The sequence below is a fragment of the Dromiciops gliroides genome, chromosome 1, assembly GCF_019393635.1.
Source record: "Dromiciops gliroides isolate mDroGli1 chromosome 1, mDroGli1.pri, whole genome shotgun sequence".
NCBI lineage: Eukaryota > Metazoa > Chordata > Mammalia > Microbiotheria > Microbiotheriidae > Dromiciops > Dromiciops gliroides.
The window spans coordinates 80,128,827-80,149,333 of record NC_057861.1 but is presented as its reverse complement, the minus strand read 5'-3'; the positions used below and the strand labels follow the sequence as shown (position 1 = coordinate 80,149,333).

The 20,507-nt window shown below is 41.1% G+C and overlaps 1 protein-coding gene across 1 annotated transcript in view; it reads left to right on the top strand.

Annotated features, from left to right (window-relative positions):
• Nucleotides 1-8,061, top strand: part of GLI4 (GLI family zinc finger 4) — a 31,017-nt gene extending 22,956 nt beyond the window's left edge. Inside the window, exon 4 of the mRNA XM_043978346.1 lies at nucleotides 1,048-8,061. Coding sequence (XP_043834281.1) covers nucleotides 1,048-1,976 — 929 coding nt within the window. The 3' untranslated portion in view covers nucleotides 1,977-8,061. The remainder of the gene's footprint in view (nucleotides 1-1,047) is intronic.
• The last annotated feature ends 12,446 nt before the right edge of the window (nucleotides 8,062-20,507 follow it).

The window sequence follows — 20,507 nt, the reverse complement described above, 5'->3', positions numbered from 1 at the left end:
TTTGAGGCACTGACTTTCTTCGGTCCCTGAGCCAGTATGGTACCAGATCCAGACACTAACTGCTGGACCCCCTGCCATTCCTGCTGTTCAGTAACCTTTCCTAATGCCCTCTTCCCTCTTTATCTTCTCTCCCATTTTCATATAATCCAGCCTATACAAGAACATTTTCTAGGACTTGTTTATAACAGAAAGAGAATATGCAAATTCAGAAAATTTAAGAAGGTAAAGTAACTTGTAGTCTACAGGAAAAAATTCTACAGAGATTCAAACAGAGCAGTGTCTAAGCTTTCTGACTTTATCCTTAACTAAAGTTCTCAAGGATTAATGTGGGCTATCTCCAGGCTTGGAACTTGATACATCTTTTACCTCCAGATGAGAGTGGTGTCTTCAAAGCACATCTAAGCCAAATTTGAGATTCAACTACCTAGGCTCTGTTGACCAAGGTCATTGGCATATTTTTCCTATCCTATATTATTCATTCTTAGCTACTCAGAAAACCTCCTGATGACATGGTAGTCTTTTGGCATTTCACCCAGAGTATGGTTACCCTTGGTTAGCCTTATCTTGGTTCACTCCCAGATTCCAGGGGCCAAACAGAAGAAATAAAAATAGGCAAACAAAACAATGCCTAATCAGTATAACTCGACCAAATACATAGAGTTTCTAAAGTTCACAATAGACACCCTATTCTTTATAAAGCACTCATTGTTTTCTTTGTTCACTTTGCCTTTCCTAACTGGTCACCCCTCCTACAGCTTTGGCCATCTATTTACCAATTTTCCAGTCCTATAAACTTATCAGGCTCTTCATCATATCCAGAAGGATTGGGAAAACGTGTGACAAGCACCATATTACCAAGCGAAAATTCTTGCCTATGTCTCTGTTCCCTTTTCCTTAGTTAGTGAGGTCCTTTTGGAGAGCCATCAAAGCTTTGGGCATCTCTTAGAAATTAATTTCAAGGATGATATTTATCTTCCTTTTCTACCCGTTTCCTTTTTCCCAGCACAGGGAAAAGATGACATTTGGATTTTCATTTCCTCATTTCAGATTCTGAGTCTGAGATTGAATTGTTAACTCCAAAGCAAGAAGTTTCTGAAGAAGGAGAAGAACATGGAGGAATGTTGAAAAGTCTCCTCAGGAATGTACCTCGAGGACCCAAATTTGGAGAACCCTGTGAACGGGAGGACAGTTTAGAAAGGCCAATAGGAAACTCTGCTGGGGGCAGAGAGAGGATAACCCTCTCCCAGAAGCGAGGCTCCTGGCACATGACAGTCCTTCACCAGGAGGCTCCCCCAGGAGAGGGGAGCCAAGGATGTGATGAATTTGGGGGAAGCTTTAGTCTGAGCTCAAGCTTTATGACACGTCAGGGAGGCTCCATAGGAGGGAAACCCCATAAATGTGACACCTGTGGTAAATGCTTCAAATACAATTCATTACTGATTAAACACCAGAGAATCCACACTGGAGAGAAACCCTATGAATGCAGTGATTGTGGGAAGTGCTTCAGAGGGTGGTCAGGCTTTATTCAACATCACAGAATTCACACTGGAGAGAAGCCTTATGAATGTAATGAATGTGGGAAAGCCTTCAGTCACAGTTCACATTTTACTCAACACCTGAGAATTCATAATGGAGAGAAGCCCTATAAATGTAATGAATGTGGGCAAGCTTTCAGCCAGAGCTCAAATCTTATTCGACACCAGAGACTTCACACTGGAGAGAAACCCTATGAGTGTAGTGAATGTGGGAAAGCTTTCATTTGGAGCTCAGTGCTCATTGAGCATCAGAGAATTCACACTGGGGAGAAACCCTATGAATGCAATGAGTGTGGGAAAGCCTTCAGAGGGAGGTCACACTTTTTTCGACACCTGAGAACTCACACTGGAGAAAAGCCTTTTGAATGCAATGAATGCGGGAAAGCCTTCGGTCAGAGCTCACAACTTATTCAGCATCAGAGAATCCACTACAGAGAATAACCCCAGGAATGTAATATGATGAGTGTGGGGGACGGATGCCTTGATAGAGCAGAGAATCTACTTTGGGGCACGAGCCCATTAAAAAAAATAAGGTCCTAATGAAAAGGGTTCTTGTCTGTCTAATTCTCTTTTTGCAGCAATCTAGCCCAGCACCGCATGCAGTGAGGTAATTAATAAATACTTGGTGATTGGTGATAATAAATTCTTGTTCATAACTGTGTAAAATCTTTCAGTGACTGCTCCCCTACCCTATTTACTGAGGGGTCACAAGAAGAGAAGAAAAGTAGGGGAACATATTGTCAAGGAGGAAAAAAAGCAAAATTTGGGAAATAAGTGAGTGGCAGCCAATTTTGTGAAGATCTCAAGGTTTAGAGAACATTAAATGGAGAACACTGAATTTGGCTGAGAGATTATGGGTAATTACAAGAGCAATTTAGGTAATTCAGTCACCACAAGCATTACTGAGCTCTGACTTTGGGGGTATTAAAAAAATAGGACATAGCATTCATGTCCTTGAGGTTGTCAGAATGGAGGAGAATGAAAACAATAAATGTTCTTAGGTAGCCTCCAGCCAAACAAAGGGGACCTTGAAGAGTGGAAAGAAAAGTTGTCTTCACTTCTAATTCCATATGGTCTCTTATTTCTACCATCCTCCCTATCATTTCTTGCCCTTCTCGACAGGGACAGGGTTTGGTAGAATAGGGGATTCAGAATAAGGGGTCCTAACTTAATTTTGTGTGGAACTCTGGTGGCCAAAGCAAAATCATTCCCTACCCCAGACTGTGCACAAGTAAAGAATTAGGTTAAAAAAGTACCTTGATAGAATACCATGCAAGGGACACCACAGTATCAATAATAGATTATTTTTAAAGTTCATTCAGGGTAGGATTCCACTTATAGCTTTAATGAAGTCACTTGATAGTGTAAGAGACTTACTGGATGATAAAAGAGAGCTGGAATTCTAGGAGTTGCCTAGTCCAACCTTCTAGCCCACGTGGAAACAAATCTATAGCTTTCCTGATGGTTATCTTGTTACCCAACTACTTCTGTTGATAGGAAACTCACTAACTGCATTAAGGAACAGTTTGGGTCTGATTTTAGAAGTTGTCCTTACACTGAGCTGGAATTTGCTTCTTTACAACATCCACTTGGTATACACATTGTTCCTCATTTGGCCCTCTAAACAGTTAAATCTCACTCCTTTTTTATATGACAACCTTTAAAGTAATTTGAAGTCATATTATGTTCTTCCTCAGTCTTCTCCAGTTACTTCAACTAATCCTCATGACCTAATCCCTTTCATCCTGATTGTCTTGTAGGTGTGTTCCAATTTGTTAATGGTCACCCTTAAAATCTGGTGCCTAGAACCTACAAGTTTAACCATGACATAAAGAGATCCTAATTTTAAAATTTCTTTCCTTAGGAAGGTGTAAAGAGAGTTTTTCCTATACTGTCTTTTGAAGTGGACACATTTGACCAGAGAATTGCCACATTGGATTTGCCTCAGATACCTATCTGGCTCTATATTATATCTGATAGAGACCCCAAGGGATATGTGGTGGTAGGTCATGGTTATCCCAGATAGTGTCCTCAGAAGTTAATTCAGAGTACTCCAGAACATTTCTGCTTATCTTAATGATTTGTTACAGATATGTCACCAAAGAGTTCACACAGTACTCTTGATATAAATCATAGATTCAGCCTTATATCCCCTATCAGGGGTTGTGTGATGTAAAACTTAACATATTCTATGTCAGTTTACCTCAAACTATAAGGGTTGTTCCTTTGTTTAATACAGCACTGGTGACCATAGCCTCTTCACCCCATCCCTACCATTCATAATTTTAGGGACTTCCAACATAGAGTAACCTCATTCATTCCTTTGGGAGTCCTTTGGATTTAGAAACCTTCAAGATGGTGTGGTTCAACTGTATTTTACACATAAGAAAACTGGGACCTGGTGAGGGGAAGGGACTTTTTTTTCTAAAATCACATTGGAAGTAAATATCAGAGCCTAGACTTGAACCCATGTCTTTCATCTAGTTCTCTTATTCCTGAGGTCTTGTGGCCAGAAACTTATTTGGCAGCATGTGGTTTTAAATACATGCTTCTTAGATTAACATTAGTCAGTTTGTTTCTAATATTCTCAATAGCACGTTTGGCCCTCTAATTCCCCCATCTCATTTTTACTTATATTCTAAGGTTCTAATATTGAGTTTTCCAGGATAATGACAGTAAACATAAATTATATCTCAGTGAGAAGGAGTTTAAGGAGTAGAATCCCTTACCACCACCACCACCACCACCACCCACCCCCCAGTTCTCTCAAAAGCAATGTGTTTTCTAAAGCTCAGGCATTATCTATCTACCAGTTCTAATAATGGGTATTTGGGGTCGTGTGTCTGTGTCTGCTGGAGCAGGCATGGGGGGTGGGGGGCGGGGCATATGAGTGTGCAATATGCTTAGGAAAAATAGAATGCAAGAGGTGGAAGGGACTATATAGGTCACCTAGTTCAAGTCTTGGAGCATGAATTCTCTTTACAGCAGTCCCAGCAGGTTTTAGTCTGTGTGAAGTTCTCTAGTGATGGGTAACTTACAATTTAGCAAGAAAGCAAACTCCATTTTTCAACAGTTCTATTTCCTTCCTAAATGTGACAAGACCACTGTATTCAAGGTCCAGCAACCCTTCCTCTGGTAACAGACCCAGTTGTGTTTTCACCCCTTCAACTATTGAGACCTAGTAGTATCCTTTCTCCTGAAATGTTATTTCTTCATTCCTATTAGTCCATCCCTCTGCCCCTAGTTATCTCATTTTAGGCCTCAAGCGTTCCAGTTAATGAGTTAAAATATAAGTTAATAAGGCCTTCTGCTTTAAGCATTTACAACCCTGATTATTATGAAACATCCTCTAAGTTCCCAAATTTTACAGTAAACCGAATGGTCATCTAATGGAATAGATGAAAAACTTTGCAGATGAGAAAATAGTTCAGAAAATCTGTGACTTGCCCAAAGTCCCATAGGTAGTAAGTAGGAAACACAGGTGCAATAGACCACATATCCAAGCCTTACCAGTGCACACTATGCTACTTCTGTTTGTTAGGAAGTAGTCATATTAAATGAAAATCTGATTCCCTATGACTTCCAGGCTTTGTTCCTGTTTCTGCCTTCTTGGGTCAAGAACAAGTCGTATATCCCACAGAAAATTATATGCTCTCATTATAGGAAGATATCTCAGAAGTCACCTAGGCCAAACCATACCCCAAGCATGAATCCATTTAACAGAATGATCATTTAGTGTTGGAAGATTCTCATTGAATTATCCCTTAAGTCTTCTCTTCTTCAGGCTAAACATTCTCATTTCTGCCAAACTTATTTTGACATTGTCTAAAGTCCACTATCCTAAATGCCCTTCTGGTAGCAACATCTCTTGGCAGGCAGGAGATCCTATAAGGCACACAATGTGCAGGCCATATACCAACATGGCTTCGGGGCAGGAATGGAGTCATTGGTTATGTATTTAAAGCTGGAAGAGAGAGGCCATACAGCCAACTCCCTTGTTTTTCAGATGATGAAACTGAGGCCCTTGAAAGGCCAATTATCCAGCTCCACATGCCCCCCATTCCCCCCACCTCTGTTCCATATTACAGATGCCCAAAGTCATGTAGCTGGTGAGTAGCAGGAATGGGACTTGAATGAAGATCCTTTTCTTCCAAACTGAGTGGTCTTTCCACTGAACCATGAGGCATCTGTTAGGGGACAGCTTGACAGGGGGAGCTCTGACAGTTCCTGTGCCTTCAAGTTGTTGGCAGTTCTTATACTGTTCAAGGAAGCCTTGACCACTGTGTGTATACATTCTTCCTTCCTGAATCCCATAATCACCTGGAAAGGCAGCATAACAAAAGCTTCCATTTGTATGGTGTTTTACTGTTTACAGAGCATGTTCTTCATAATAGTTCTATAAAGTAAGCAATATAGTCCATCCTCTTCATTTTACAAATGAGGAAACAGATTCATAGAGGTTAACTAAGTCCCATGTATTTTGGAAATTCTAAGAGATGAGTACAAGCCAGTCTCACTGTTCCCCAAAACCTGTTAGAGTTCTGTCACTGCATGAGTGAGAAGATAATCTCATACTCTATATGTGGAAGGCTCATACTCCCTTGCTCTCCCCATTCTGATCATTCAACTGACTTAAAATTTCTCTTCCATTGCTTCCTTCCTTCTGTCTTCTTTTTTTCCTCTTATCTATCCCCTCATTTATGTTCATTCATGTGTTCATTTTACAAATTTTTGTTAGGCGCTTATTGCTGCCAGGCTGTTTCCAGGGCTGAAGCCAAGAAAGCACCCATGCCTTCTCAAATGTGGACATTATGGTTGCTAATGAGATTAGAAAAAAGAACATTTACTTAAGAAAATCTGATAACAATCAACTTGAAAAGAAACACAGTTTCTTAGATAAAATGTTGAGGAGAGACAGAGACTATTCCAAAGACCTCTCATCATTCCACCTGGCTGCACTCCTTTGGACTTCATCATGCCCCAGAAACTTCTTCATCCTGCAAAATCACATTAGTCCTGGTCCTCACAATCATCGGTATCTTCTGCTCCTCAGGCCCCTTGGACTTGAGGGCAGAGCAAAAGGCTCTTCCCAAAACCTCCATTTAAGGACAGTACCCAGGCCAACCATCTCTTCATTTCCTGGCTATTCTCTTTTGGACTTCTCCATCATGCCCCTGTATCAGGTACCTTTCTCCTGCACCCCACCCCATCCTTTTCAGCTTCCTTTTCTGTGTTGTCTCCCCCCATTAGAATGCCAGCTCCTTGAGAACAGGGACTTTCTTCTTCATATTTGTATCCCCAGCACTTAGTACAGGACCTGGTCCATAGTAGAGGTTTAATAAACGTGCATTGACCGATTGACCAGATAGAGCATTGCCCTTTGGATAGAACAATAACAGTTAATGAGAGCTACAGAACATTGTGGTCCATCAACTCAATTGCATATGACTATTTTAAAAGTCATAACTGAGAAATAGCCGATCAAATAACTAACTGCTTAGGGACTTAGAAGACTATATAAGGCCTGTGGAGGACACTTGACAGAAAGGTGGATTTTTGAGTTTTACATCATAAATTAGAAGTAGGTCACTGGGTATGAGGAGGCACTGATCTGAGCCCTTAGAAGCTACAGGCCAGCAGGAGGAAAAGCTATAGGCAAAGAAAAAAAGGTGACCACCTGAGAGAATAGAGAAAATTGAGCACAAGAAGAGTTAGAGACAGAAGGGCACAAGAAGTGAGAAGAGGAGCTATTTACAGAAGACAGAATATAGTAAGCAAACAGGTACTTGGTCCACTCAGAGATGACCGCTGTCTAATAGGCTTTGCAGCTGCTCAGAGTTCAATATGGAGAGCTGTCTGAGCTTATGTTCTCCAATGTTATCTTTAATCAGAGAGGGGGAATCTTTCAAGGGTTCCTTTGTTGACTTTTTTTGCTCTTTCTGGTTTGAGAAAGAGAAACAGAAATGGTGAGATGGATTTTACATCTGCTTTGCTGTGAGAAGAGGCTTGGCTTTCCTGAGAAGTGATTGTAGAAAACATAATCCTCTCCTTTTTGGAAAAAATGACTGGGGGAGAATTCTTAGCCCTAATTTTGATCTACTGCTTGAGACAGAGAAAGTCCTCAGAGTCCCAAAGCAAATATGAGGAGCTTGGCAGTTCTCAGCCTAAGAGAGTTTCTAGTCACTGAGCACAACATTTTCTCAGCATCTTCCCAAGAACAGATGTGTGCTAAAATAATTTGTCACTGTTTCAGTAGTCCAAGAGTAGTAGCAGAGAAGCAGTTTTGCCTAGCAGATGGCTCATTATGCCAAAGTCATCTAGTTTTGTCGTGAGGTGGCCTGGGCACATCCCCATGAACATTGTGCGTGTGTTGGTAAAGAGTGTGGCCTTGGTTTGTGGCTCAACTTATATTTTGATTATTCCAGCTCTCATCTATTAAGTAAATATTATGATTATCTTGCCTACTGTTGAGAAAAGATTACATTATTCCTGTGTTTGCCTTCTAATGAGTAAATGTTATTCTTGCTTTTGCCTTATTAAGTAAATGTTTCTTGTTTAAGAGTTAATAGCGTCATCGTGACTGTTTTTTATGTAAATGGGGGCACACCGGGCTACAGTGGTGTATAGGAAGAATTATTGGCGCCTCCTTCAACCCCACCCCACACAAACACAATAGCAGATAGAGAGTTGGACTTGTTATCCTGGGGGGGCCTCGGTCAGCCCTCACATGAAACCTGCTTGGGGCAGGAGAGTGAGAGAAGCCGAGACCTGAGAGCAAGGCGATGCATCTACAGGATACACAAGTAAGGGGCGCTAGCCATGGATGCACGTGGATGGGGGGGGGGGAAGGGAGACTTTCTGAGACATCGAGTGCACAACACATGCACACACATAGCTGATATGAAACAAACAATTTTAAGTGCCATGAGATCGCCTCCCATTCCTCACGAAAGGCAGCACTAAGGGAGCACCCGCCAAAAGACTTCTCTTTCCCGTGCTTCCTTCTGCCCCATATCCTCTTCACACCTTCCTTCCCCGCCCGCCTGACATGATCATAGAGCGGAGCCCTTCCTGGTTTCCTAGAGTGTCCGGCAGGCGGTGAGGCGGGGCCATGCGGAAGTGCACACACCATTTCCGAGGCGGGGATGTGGTGGAGGTTAATAATTGTGGCCCTTGAGGTTCTCCGTTTCCCTTGACGGTCCCGAATTAGGCTACTCCTGGCGGGGGTGGCGGAGAGGAAGGGGTGCACTTGTTCGGGTCCCGCCCCTCCCGCGCCCCTCCTGCGGCCTTGTTCTTCCCCACCCCCACAGCGCTCCCTTGGGAGGGGGCGGGGCGATTCACCCTCCTCCCCAGAGAGGGAGCAGAGATACGGTAAAAGCCCAGGTAGGGTGGAATAGCCCTGGTCTTGGACACCCCTTCTCTAACCTCTGTTGGCCTACCCCAACATCTTTTGACTTCTCTAATTGCCGCCCCCACCCCCCAAAACCCATCTCCACCGCCCCATTCTTACCCACCCGGACCCGAGGACCCTTCCAGCGCTCAGATTCTGTAGAGCCAATGAGGAGGGGCCAAAAGTGTTCTAGCCTGGCTTGAGATTTCTTTATCCCTGTTTCTCTACCCTTCGCCCTTGCTCCATCTGAGTAAGGGGTTCAAGAACTTTCCTTGTCCTTTAATACATAGTCCAGGGAGAATATCTATCCCAGAAGAGCTTACCCAGGCTGAACTGGACTTTGAGGCCTCACAAAAACTCAGTCATATTTATACCTTGCTCTGATTTTTTCAGAGAAATAAATAAACATGTAAGTGCCTATTATGTCTAATCGCTGGGATACAAAAAAGAGGCAAAAGTTAGTCCTTGCCTTCAAGGAGCTGACCGTATAGTGGGGGAGACAACCTGAAAATTGTATATACAAAGCAAGCTATATACGAGATAAATAGGACATAATTAACAGGGAAGGCACTAAAATTAAGAAAGAATAGGCTTGTTACTTTACTACTGATAATTCTAAATTAATTTCCATTTTATGTAATGAGTAAACTGGGTTAATTGATATTGAGCTCCCCATTACTGGAAGTCTTCAAGGAGAAGGTATATAACCACCTTTAGGTAATGTCGAATAGAGTATTCATGCAGTTATCAAGGGCTTGGACTACAGTGTATAAAGCTCCAAGAACACTTCCAGTTCTGTGATTCTATGATTAGTTCTATTCAAATAATAGCCTAATTTTGATAAACAATTTAATGTCTGTAGGCTACTCTATAAATTGTAGAGCAGTTGCTAATCTGCAATGATAGATGGGGTTTCTTCCTTGGGTGTTCTCTCCATCAATGAAATCAGTTACAGATAAAAATTCTATTTGGATTCATCCTTCCAGTGTAAGATTGGTTAAAGATCTCAACCCCCAGTTATTATATTCAGTACAATGACTTTTTGAAGAGTCAATATGGTGTAATAGCCAAAAGACTTCCTCTGTCATTCTATGGCAAAATAGAAATTCCTCTGGTATTTAAAGACCTTTACAATCTTTCTCTAGCCTAGTTCTACATACTGATTTCATATTACTCCCCCTCACCCACATTGTATTCAAGGCAAGCAGACATACTTGTTCCCAATACACAACATTCCATCTCCTGTTTTGGTGCCTTTATGGGAGCTGTCCCCATGCCTTAAATTCTTTTCAGTCTCAAGCCTTCCACCCTTCTCTTTGAATCTCTAGCTCCCAGCTTAGGTGCCATCTCCTACAAAGAGCCTCTACTGATCACCTTCCTTTCCCTTCCCCAGTTGTTAGTTCTCTTTTACCTTCCCCCCACCCCCAGAAATTACTTTGGATTTACTCATGTGGGTACATGTATCTCTCTAATGGAGCAAGGACAGTTTCATGTTTCTCTTTATTTCCCGGGTACCCAGGACAGTACTTTGTAATCTATAGGAGGTGCTTAATACATGCTTATTGAATTGCTCATGGGCAAGTCACATGACTTGTCTGAGGCAGTTTCTTCATTTGCAAAACTGAAGTTATACTACCTGTAATATGTTCTTTATAGAAGTTTTTTGAAGCATAAATGAGACAATAAATAAAGTGCTTTACAAATCTTATTATTATTGGATCATTTGGATCATATCTTCCACAACCACATTCCTCAGTCCAGAGGTAGGGCTGATTTGCTCTGTACACACTATGTTCTTAAGAAATGTTTGTTAATTTTGAATTTTAAATTCTTCACATTCTTAGGCTTTTTAAGGGTATCTGCTCTGTTGTCTGAGAGTAACCAAGAATATTCAGAGACTGGAGACTGCTGTGTGAAGACTGATTGAAGAGACATTTAAAAGATGGGGTTGGGAGAAAGGGAAATGATAACCTACCAGCTGTCTGTATGGAAGGTTCAAACTTCTGCTGGGAAGAAGGTGGAATGATCACTAAGGAGAGAAAACAAAGCTGCTCAATTTTTATTTTGCTTCTGGTTTTACTCCAAGGAGAATGACCTTTTCACTGGGAATAAGGGAACAATATGGCTAATGTAGTTGATAAGTAAAGAGTTAGTAAGAGAGCACTTAGTTACCCTTGATGAATTCAAGTCATCTGACCCAAATGAATGACATCTTCTGGTACTGAAGGAATGTGTTTTGTGTGTATGTGATTGCTGAACCGCTGTCAACATTTGAAAGATTGTGGACAACAGGAAAAGTACCTTAAGATTGGAGAAGGGGCATCTAGGTGGCACAGTGGATAGAGCAACAACAACAACAACAAAAGATTGGAGAAGAGCAAATATCCTCACTTTCAGAAAGGGAAGAGAGCAGCATATACTTCAATTCCTGGGAAAATTCTAGAGCAGATTCTTTTTTTTTTTTTTTTTAGTGAGGCAATTGGGGTTAAGTGACTTGCCTAGGGTCACACAGCTAGTAAGTATTAAGTGTCTGAGGCCGGATTTGAACTCAGGTACTCCTGACTCCAGGGCCGGTGCCCTATCCACTGCGCCATCTAGCTGCCCCATAGAGCAGATTCTTAGTGAACATCTAGAAAAGGAAGAGGTGATTACAAAAAGCCAACATGACTTCATCATTCATACAATAAGTATCAAGTGCCTACTATGTGTCAGGCTAGGTACCTAGGATAAAAATATAAAGAATGAAAATTCAGTTCAGTGGTTGTCAGGAACTTAACAGAGAAAGCTAGGTGGCAGAGTAGATAAGAGTGCTGGACCTGGAGTCAAACAGACTTGAGTTTAAATCCAGACTCAGATACTTACTAGCTATATGACTGTGGGCAAGTCATTTAACCTGTGCCTCAGTTTCCTTCTCTATAAAATTGGGGTAATGATAGCATCCCCCTCACAGGGTGGTTGTGAGGATAAATTGAGAATATTTGCAAAATGCTCTGTAAACCGGGGCAGCTAGGTGGTGCAGTGGATAGAGCACCAGCCCTGGAGTCAGGAGTACCTGAGTTCAAATCTGGCCTCAGACACTTAACACTTACTAGCTGTGTGACCCTGGGCAAGTCACTTAACCCCAATTGCCTCACTAAAAAAAAAAAATGCTCTGTAAACCTTAAAATGCTTCTATAAATACTAGTAGCTGTTTTTCTTGCTCAGGGTTGTATTAGTTTTGTGTTGTTTTTCTTACTACATTCATCAAATTTGTGGATGATACAAAGCCAGGAAGGATAGCTAACACACTGGATGATAGAATCAAGATCCATTAGAATCTTGACAGGCAAATGCAAAGGTGCCATAGGTGTAGTCTGTAGCACTCTGCTACACCTGAGCCTGAATCAGGTTAAAATTAATTGGGAAATATTTAATAAAATAACCAAAAATACAACAGAACATAGATAATGTAGCTTTCTAAGTCGGTATGGGCCTTCAGGGATCTTTATGTGTACTTTACTAGCCTTGTTTCTAGTTGAATTTGACACCACAGGACTAGAAATTAATTGGGCTGAAATTAGTAAGATAAAATTCAGGAGGGATATATTTAAGTCTTAGCCTTAGGTTTTAAAAAATCAGCTCTTGGTGGGGGGCTGCTAGGTGGTGCAGTGGATAAAGCACCCGCCCTGGATTCAGGAGGACCTGAGTTCAAATCTGGCTTCAGACATTTGACACTTACTAGCTATGTGACCCTAGGCAAGTCACTTAACCCCCATTGCCCCACAAAAACAAAACAAAACAAAACAAAAAACAAAAATCAGCTCTTGGGGCAGCTAGGTGGCACAGTGGATAAAGCACCGGCCCTGGATTCAGGAGGACCTGAGTTCAAATCCAGCCTCAGACACTTGACACTCTAGCTGTGTGACCCTGGGCAAGTCACTTAACCCTCATTGCTCCGCAGAAAACAAAAAACCAAAAAACAACAACAAGAACAAAACTCTAAAGGTGTAGGATAAGGAAGCATGGATAGGCAGCAGTTTGTCTAAAAAGATCCCAGGGGGTTTCAGTAGAATGTACATTCATGAGTCAACAATGTAGTCATGCTGGCAACAATGAGGCAACAATAGTAGCCAGAAAAGCCAATGTGATCTTGAGCTGCATTAAGACAAGCACACTCCCCAAACATTAGGAGGTGATAGTTCCTCTGCCCTCTGCCCTCTGCCCTCTGCCCTCATTAGACCTTCTGTACAGTATTGTGTTCTCTTTTGGGTACCACAGTTCTGGGCATCCTAAACAGGTCCCTTGACACTTCATTGCATGAAATTAATTTGGAGGAACATGAAAGCAATCTTCAAGAACTTGAAGGGATGATATGTTGAAGGATGATTAGATTTGCTCTGTTTGGCCCCTGTGGACAAAAGCAGAAGCAAGGGAGAGAAATTGAAGAGACAAATTGAGGACTGATTTCAGGAAAAAACTTCTTAATTTCCAATTAATTCTGCATTTATCTTGTTTGTACATAGTTGTTTGTATGTTGTCTTCCCCAATTAGAATGTGAACTCCTAGCAAACAAGCTGTCTTTTGCCTTTCTTTGTATTCCTAACCCTTAGCACACAGTTCCTGGCAAGTAGTAGGTGCTCAGTAAATGTATATTGTCTGACTGATTGAACTGTCTAAAAGACGAATAGTTCCTTCATTGGAAGTTTTTAAATTGAGGCTAAATGACCATTTGTTAAGTGTGTTATGAGAAATCTTGATGAGGGAAGACCAGATAATGTTCTTATGGGGATTCTTTTTGGGTGTGGCTAATAGCAAGTCATTTCATTTCTGTGAGCCTGAGTTTTCTTAGCTATAAAATGGTTGCTGAGGTCCCAACAATTAAATTCTGTGTAATTCTGTGAAGTTACAGAAAGATAGATTTTTTTTTAGCTAAATATATAACCCAAACACTTCCTATTTGTCTAAAAGTCTGCCTCACTAATAAAGTAGTTAATTCCCCAGCAATGGAGGTCTTCAAGGGAGGAATGAATACTTGTTGGGGATATTGTAGAGAGAATTGATTGGACTAGATGGTTTCTGAGGTCACTTTCAGCTCCAAATCTGTTCTCTTGTTCAGGTATAGTTTACATTAGAGCCAGGGTTTTTAACCTAGGTCTGTTAGCTTTTTAAAAAAAATCTTGATAGCTGTATTTCAGTATAATCGGTTTCCTTTGTAATGCTACGTATTTTATTTTGTGTGTGCACTTTTGAGAAGTGTACCATAGGCTTCACTGGACTGCCCAAAGAATATGTAACACAAAATAAGGTTAGGAACCCCAGAGACTAGATAGACTCTGACTTTGATTCAGGTATTCTCATAACATTACGTTTGTGTGTCATCCCCTTATAAGACTGTAAGGGTCTTTAGAATGGGTACTCTCTTATCTAAACTGTTTTTCTTGATTTGTTTTAGGTATTTTGGAAATGTTTGTTGAATGAATTAATCTGTAAATGAATGAGATACAAACACATTTATATTCTAAACTATTCAGTAGCTTTGCTTCTTAATTACCTGTGGTCTCTTAATTTTGCTGCTGGGATTTGGTCAAAAAACATGGGGGCCTTTTTTCCCATGTGGTATAGTGGAAACATGCCATATATGATCGGGAGAATTGGTCCCTGTCACTAAATTAACTGTGCACCTTGGGCAAGTCTCTTTATGACTCTTGACTTGAGTTAATCTGTAAAATGGAGTTGGACTGGATGATCTCTCAGGTTTCTTACAATTCTTAAGGTTTCAGATTTTTGAAAGCTTTCTACGTACCAAGCATGAGCAAATGTTTTGTTTAAAGTTCAAAAGGACTTTAATGGTCATCTAGATCATTCTTTTTTCTTTTTTTTAAAGTGAGGCAATTGGGGTTAAGTGACTTGCCCAGGGTCACACAGCTAGTAAGTGTTAAGTGTGTGAGGCTGGATTTGAACTCAGGTACTCCTGACTCCAGGGCCGGTGCTCTATCCACTGTGCCACCTAGCTGCCTCTATCTAGATCATTCTTAACTAATGCAAAGTTCCCCTCTGCAGCATTCCTCATGGGTTCTTATCCAACCTCTACTCACAGTGATGGAGAGCTCACTATTGAAGGAGGCAATTCTATTCTTTTTTTTAATAATAAACATGTTTATTTATAGTCTTGGGTTACAATTTTTATCCTTCTTTCCGTCCCTCCCCTTCCCCCTCCCTGAGGTGGCAATCAGATATGTGTTATACATGTATGATTATGTAAAACATTACCATATTTGTCATTTTGTACAAGCAAACTTGATTAAAGGGGGAAAAAATGAAAGAAAGTAAAAAATAGCATGCTTCAGTCTGTTCCATCAATATCAGTTCTTTCTTTGGAGGTGGATAGTATGTTTCATCAATAGTCCTTTGGGATTGTCTTGGACCATTGTATTGTTGAAAACAGACAAGTCATTCACAGTTCTTCATCAAACAATATTGCTGTCTCTGTGTACAATATTTTCTTGGTTCTGCTCACTTCACAATACATCATTTCATACAAGTCTTTCCAGGCCTTTCTGAAATTGTCCTGTTTGTCATTTCTTATAGCACAATAATATTCCATCACCATCATATACCACAGCTTGTCTAGCCATTCCCCAATTGATGGGTATTCCTTTTATTTCCCATTCTTAGCCACTACAAAAAAGAGTTGCTATAAATATTTTTGTACAGATAGGTCTTTTTCTCTTTTGGGGGGGGGGATGTCTTTGGGATATAAGCCTAGCAGTGGGATTTCTGGATCAAAGGGTATGCACAGTTCTATAGCCCTTTGGGAGTAGTTCCAAATTGCTCTCCATAATGGTTGGATCTTTTCACAACTCCACCAATAGTGGGTTAGCGTCCCAGTTTTCCCACACCCCTTCCAAATGAGCAAATGTTAAGAAAACTTTTCTATATTTTTCCTATGCCTTGTGAAATCTTGGTTTATTAACTTCATGTTAGTTTTTATCAGCTAAATATGCATTTGGACTTGTAACTGCTTAAGTCAGATTGGTTACCTACCTTGCTTTTGTTCTTTGTTTCTTTATCTCTTCCAATTTTGCAGTACTAATCCCAGTTGCCCTTGGAATGATAGATCATGTCTAGGTCACTCTTCCCTGTCCATGGAGGATATTTCTAAGTGCTAAAGTTTTGATCTCTAAATCCCAATATTTTCCATAAGGAAAACAGCAGGGTAACCTGCTGAGGTTTTCATTTAACCAGGTCTCAGCTGTGAGTACTGATAGACTGCCTTGGAAAACGGAAGCCCTGAGGCCAGCTCAGGAATCATGTCCTGTTCTACCCTCTGTTACCTTCTGGGCACTTGGGATACATTTTTAAATTCAGCATCAAGAAGCACTTTGCTGTTTCTATGATCTTCACTATGGTACTCCCCTCTTTCTGTTCTCTGTCCACCCATTACCTTGACCCCAAGGTCAGCCTTGGCTGTTATCACTTTCCTTGTTACCATTTTCCCCTCTGATCCATGGCCTTTAATCTTTCCCATAATTCTCACTTTGGAGACTTGGTTCACTGCAAATAACACCATTGTATAAAAAAAGATGACTTTTACTGCCTGTAGATATAAGGTGGAACATTAGGATTTACTCCCCGAAGCCCAAATATAGAATGGCCCAACAAATTATCAAGTCAAGAAGGCAGTCTTGATAGAAACTAATAAAAACTAAATAACACTTCCTCTTTGAGCTGTGTTTTAAGATTTACTAAGTGCTTTCCTCATGACAACCCTATAAAGTTGGTTATTATTATTTACCCCAGTAACAGGAAACATGGCCTACTAGATAAGAGTTGGCTTCAAAGGTAGATAGACTTCAGGGTTCAAGTCTCTTCTCTGACACATACAAGTTGTATCACCCTGGGCAAGTCACTTAACTTCTCAGTGCTCTTAGCAGCTAAGACTATAGGTTACAGAGAAGGTACCAACATGCACTGGTGAGAGTGAGTTTCCTTACCCAGAAGTTCACTTATGTGATAGGGCCAATTCAAGCAATATGATAGATAGAGCTCTGGGCCTGGAGTAAAGAAAACGAGTTCAAATCCAACTTCAGACCCTTATTGTGGGACCCTGGGCAAGTCACTTAATCTCTGTTTCAGTTTCCTCAACTGTAAAATGGGGAGTATAATAGCACCTTCTTCCTGGGGCTGCTATGAGGATCAAATGAGTGATTTGTAAAGGGCTTTGTAAACTTTGAAGTGCTATAGTCAACGTTAGTTATTATTATCCCTCTTCTACATGTATTGATGCAGAAACTGAAGCTTAAGGAAGTTCAGTGACTTGTCTATATAGTCACATAACTAGTAAGTTTCAGAGCCTAGATTGTAACCCAGTTCCTTTTTTTGCAGGGGGGGGGGGAGATTTGTTTTTTGGGGCAGGGCAATGAGGGTTAAGTGACTTGCCCCCAGGGTCACACAGCTAAAAAGTGTCAAGTGTCTGAGGCTGGATTTGAACTCAGGTAACCCAGATCTCTGAACTCCAACTATAATGCTTTCTTCTTCTTTTTTTTTTTTTTTTACTCCACAGTAGTTCCTAGATGTATGTTTGATCTAATTGTCATAAGTGGAACAGTATTACATTAGGGACAGTATTACATTGGCCTCATGCCTTCACTCACCCCCTCCAGTCATTCTTGCATACCACAGCAAAACTAATTAAGCTCCTTTTGGGCATAGACTGATTCATTTTTGGTTTTGTGTTCTCAGCTCCTAGCACAGTGCTAAGCATGTAGTAGGTGCTTTAAAAAATGTTTGGGTTTTTTTTCCAACTATATCTTTATTTATATTATTATGCTTGTTACATGGAAAAAAGGACAACCAAGCAGTTCTGCCCCATTTCTGAAAAGTTTCCAATCAACACCAAGTATGTGGTGACAAGTAACTAGCAATGGTGATGCCTTTGGGCCAAGACTGACAAGGAAGAATGGGCTCTGTTCTACTGTTCAACCCCCACAAGAATATGGCACAATGGCCAGCACGAGCCACACTAACACTGAACCTTTAGCGCTGGTCACAAATTCAGATCTCTTATCTGAAGCTAGCAAATCAGTTGAAATAACTGGTTGGTTTTTTAAAATTAAAATTAAGTCCCCCAAAGCTTAAAAACCATACTCGACTTCTATTTTACCAACCTAGGAGTGGCCACTTTCCCTTTGGCCTGTTTGAGAATGTTGTGTCTTCCTTAGGAACCAGGTTTCTGGGGGATTTTGTTTGGTCCCATTTCACAATGTTTGGGTTTGTTTTGTTTTTCCTCTAGGGTCAGAGGTTTTGCCTCATTTTTGTTGGGGGGGGGGTGTCTGTGTCTGTGTGTGTATGTATGTGTATTTTTAAATACTACGGTTCCAATGCCAGTGTGCTTGAGCCCATCTGTAAACTTTCAATAAACAGTGTTGTCTTAACTTCTCAAAAAAAAAAAGGGGGGGGGCACCTCAGTGGTGCAGTGGATAAAGCACTGGCTCTGGATTCAGGAGGACCTGAATTCAGATCCTCTGGCCTCAGACACTTGACACTTACTAGCAGTGTGACCCTGGGCAAGTCACTTAACCCTCATTGCCCCACCAAAAAAAAAAAAATGTTTGTTGAGGTATGTAAATCTAGTTGTGTGACTCATGTTCAAAAATCTTCAGTGACTATTTGGAATAAGGCTTTATTTGCTTAGCAGAGGTAAACTTAGAGACAGCTAGGTGGTGCAGAGAATAGACCTCTGGAACAGGAGTCAGGAAAACCTGAGTTCATATTGGGGCTCAGATAATTACTACCTCTATGACCCTGGGTAAGTTATTTAAACTCTGTCTGCCTGTAAGGCCAAGTGTAAGGGAGACGATCTGTTCTGCTTCAGGATGCCAACTGTAAGGACACAGAACCTCCCAGACAATACTGAGATCCAAAGAAAGAGGGACCCATGAAAGCTTGATTGTATAAATCAATGTAGATTAGGATGTTAGGTTAATTAGGTTGTTTAAAGGAGTTTACTCATAAGACCCAATCCTTAGTGACAGGAGGACAGAATGGTGTAACAGATCCCCTCAGCAAGCCTAGGCCAGATCAGACATTAGAGACAAAACAAAGAAGACATTGTCAGGGAGGGCCCAGGGTCACGTGCAAGTTTTCCCATGGGATAGTTAAACCTTTTTTTGTTGTTTACATTTATTCAAGGTGATACTGTGCTAGTCCTTATGGATACAAAGACAAAAAATAACGGTTCTTACCCTCCAAGAACTTACATTCTATTGGGTGATGAACATGGAAACAGAAAAGCAAGTCTTAACTCCTCCACTAGCAACATGGGCATTCCAGCCCAGGAACCGCCTAGTGGCCGCCTTCCGTTCCTCCTTCCTCCCTGCTACTTTTATCTCTTCTCATCATCCCTTCCTAATAACAGAACCTAGCCTGGCCAACCACTGAAGCCAAGTCCTCCACAGTTCCTAGAGCATCCTGGACATGGCTGCAACAGCAGCAGGCATGGAGGTGAGCCTGAAAGACCTGAGGAGGGGCACCTATCTCCTATGATTGTTGTGAGGATCAACATTTACTAAGCCCTTCCTTCTTTCCATCTGCTCCCAGAATAATTGGTACAATAGTCTCTTAATTTATCTCTTTCCTCAAGCTCCAACCTATTCTTTACAAGTGAAAGCAATCTTACCATATTACTGTCTCTGCATTCATTGCTTCATCATTAAACGTATATGTTTATAGTGACAAACAGCTTTCTTCGTAATTCTATGAATTTCAAGTGTAAATAATATCCCATTTATCTGATCAAGAAACTGCCCAAGATCAAAAGCAAGTTGGGGCAGTCAGGATTTAAACCCAGGTCTACACTCAAATCAATATCTCTTCCAAAATTTGAAGGATTATTATGGTAAAGAGTGTGTGGGACAATTATGGATTTGAGTCAGATTAAACTCTGAGGATGGAGTCTGAAAGATACCTAGCACCCCCCCCCCCAGAATAGCTAGCCTCTCGCTTTGCCTAAAAGTTAATTGCTTGTCAAATTCTCACTGTCTCCTTTAAGTTTTATTGTTGAGATAATGGACTTGGGACAGTTCTGTAAACTTTGGGATGGGATCTGGGAGATATCCAGTCCCCCAGTAAGTTTTATTACTTGTCACAGTTCTACCAATTAGCACTATTTACTTTACTTATGCTTAGTTCCTACATGCCAGCTACACCTTAGTTTATGGCTTGTAATAAACCAGTCGGCTTACTCCTTTCTCACATGTCAAAACCCCAGTCCCTGTCATGGATTAATTGCAGTCAAATAAGGGAGTGATTTCTGCCTCCCTCTTTCTTTGACATTCCTCAGACTTGTACCCCTTCCCCTTCTCCCCTTTGATCTTGGACATGTCTCCATGCATGGATCACAAGCTGGGTACGCACCTTGGATGAGACAGGATTGGATGTTAGATTGTGATGTATGTGGGGACAGTCTTTTTCAAGATTACTATAAAAACCTAGAGGATTGGGCTTATCTTTGCAAGACTTCAATGTGTAATTGGGTTTTGCCCGTCCTCATGAGGATGTAATAAATCTGTCTCTGATTGACTTGGTGGTCTCCTCAAGTTATT